The 1,415-nt window shown below is 40.8% G+C and overlaps 1 protein-coding gene across 1 annotated transcript; it reads right to left on the reverse strand.

The window, feature by feature from the left end:
* Positions 1-654: 654 nt before the first annotated feature.
* On the reverse strand, positions 655-1,196 carry LOC145575365 (uncharacterized). Its single transcript, XM_081633245.1, has 2 exons — positions 1,037-1,196; positions 655-974 (listed from the first exon to the last, which is right to left on the reverse strand). The coding sequence occupies exons 1-2, from the start codon at positions 1,194-1,196 to the stop codon at positions 655-657; spliced, it is 480 nt and encodes a 159-aa protein (XP_081489371.1).
* Positions 1,197-1,415: the final 219 nt, after the last annotated feature.

Consider the following 1,415-nt stretch of genomic DNA (forward strand, 5'->3'; position numbering starts at 1 on the left):
ATCAATAATACCCAAAATCCCAACTTTTGGAGAAAGAAAATCAAAGGGAAAGCATAAAATTGGGAATTTAGAGTAATTATCAACTAATTAAAGTGAACAATGATGATTGTATGATGAAATATAGCAACAAAAATGATAAAAATGTTTGAACACAACAATAGAGAAGGGAAGGAAATAGATGAAGAATGAGATAGAAAGGAAAAGGGTGCGTTTAAGAGTGCATGCAGCAGCACAGGCGCGCCCGCGCACAGAGGGTGCACGCCTGCACAGGGCCTCTGCTTGCCCGCAAAGAGCTCGCGCGCACCTGCGCAAGTAAGAGTTGCGCAATGCCTTGGACTCCTTCGTGCGCTCGAAGGTGGGCTCATCGAACAATGCTCATGATGAATATTAAACATGGCAGTCCCTAGACCCCTTAACAGTGGGTTCAACATCCGATTTTCATGAACCCACCAAAACTCAATTCTAACTCATGTCTCCAAATAAGCATATCAACGCTCCATCCTCAAAATCGGTACCAAGATTGTTAGCAATCGATCTTCCATCATAACAAAACTACCTAGAATCATAACAAAAGAAAGAAATCAATTACACCATAAGCATAAAAGAACGATAAAAATCAAAGGAAAATGAAAAGAAGGTCAGAAAGTCGGGTTGCTACCCGAAAAACGATTGTTTAATGTCATTAGCTTGACGTTCTCCACCCCTTTCAAGGTGGATCATAGAGAGTAATCTTGTGAATGAGGCCGACGAAACACCATCATAATAGCGCTTGAGTCTATGGCCATTGACTTTGAAAAATCTTGAGGAATTCGAAGGAGCGAATTCAACAACACCATTAGAGAAAAACTTCTTAAATGTGAAAGGACCGCTCCATCGAGACATAAGCTTTCCGGGAAACAACCTCATCCTTGAATTATAGAAAAGCACATTATCACCAACATTGAACTCCTTTTTCTCAATAAGCTTGTCATGCTCTTTAGAATGGGATTTGTATATACTAGCACAATCATAAGCATCCAAGCGAAGCTCTTCCAACCATGGATATCAACCCAACGTTGTTCTCCCGCACTAGCCAAATCGAAATTGATCTTCTTAATAGCCCAATGAGTACGGTGCTGAAGCTCAACCGAGAGATGACAAGACTTCCCATAAACCAAGCGGTAAGGAGTAGTTCCAATAGGAGTTTTGAAGGCCATTCTATACGCCCATAAGGCGTCATCAAACTTATCCGACCAATCTTTCCTATTTCTTGCAACCGTCTTCTCAAGAATTACCTTGATTTGACGATTAGACACCTCAACTTGTCCACTAGTTTGAGGATGATATGGGAGGCCAAAACGTTGATTAATTCCATGCTTTCTCAACATCCTTTGAAAGCCATTATGCACGAAATGTGAACCATTATCACTTATCAT

Source organism: Chenopodium album, chromosome 13 (genome assembly GCF_948465745.1).
Source record: "Chenopodium album chromosome 13, dcCheAlbu1.1, whole genome shotgun sequence".
Lineage (NCBI taxonomy): Eukaryota > Viridiplantae > Streptophyta > Magnoliopsida > Caryophyllales > Amaranthaceae > Chenopodium > Chenopodium album.

What these genes read in the sequence shown, in the direction of transcription:
- LOC145575365 (XM_081633245.1), bottom strand. Translation starts at nt 1,196, where the DNA reads ATGGCCTTCAAAACTCCTATTGGAACTACTCCTTACCGCTTGGTTTAT. An exon ending in ACGTTGGGTTGATATCCATG is followed by an intron (nt 975 to 1,036) that starts GTTGGAAGAGCT and finishes CCCATTCTAAAG; the next exon opens with AGCATGACAAGCTTATTGAG.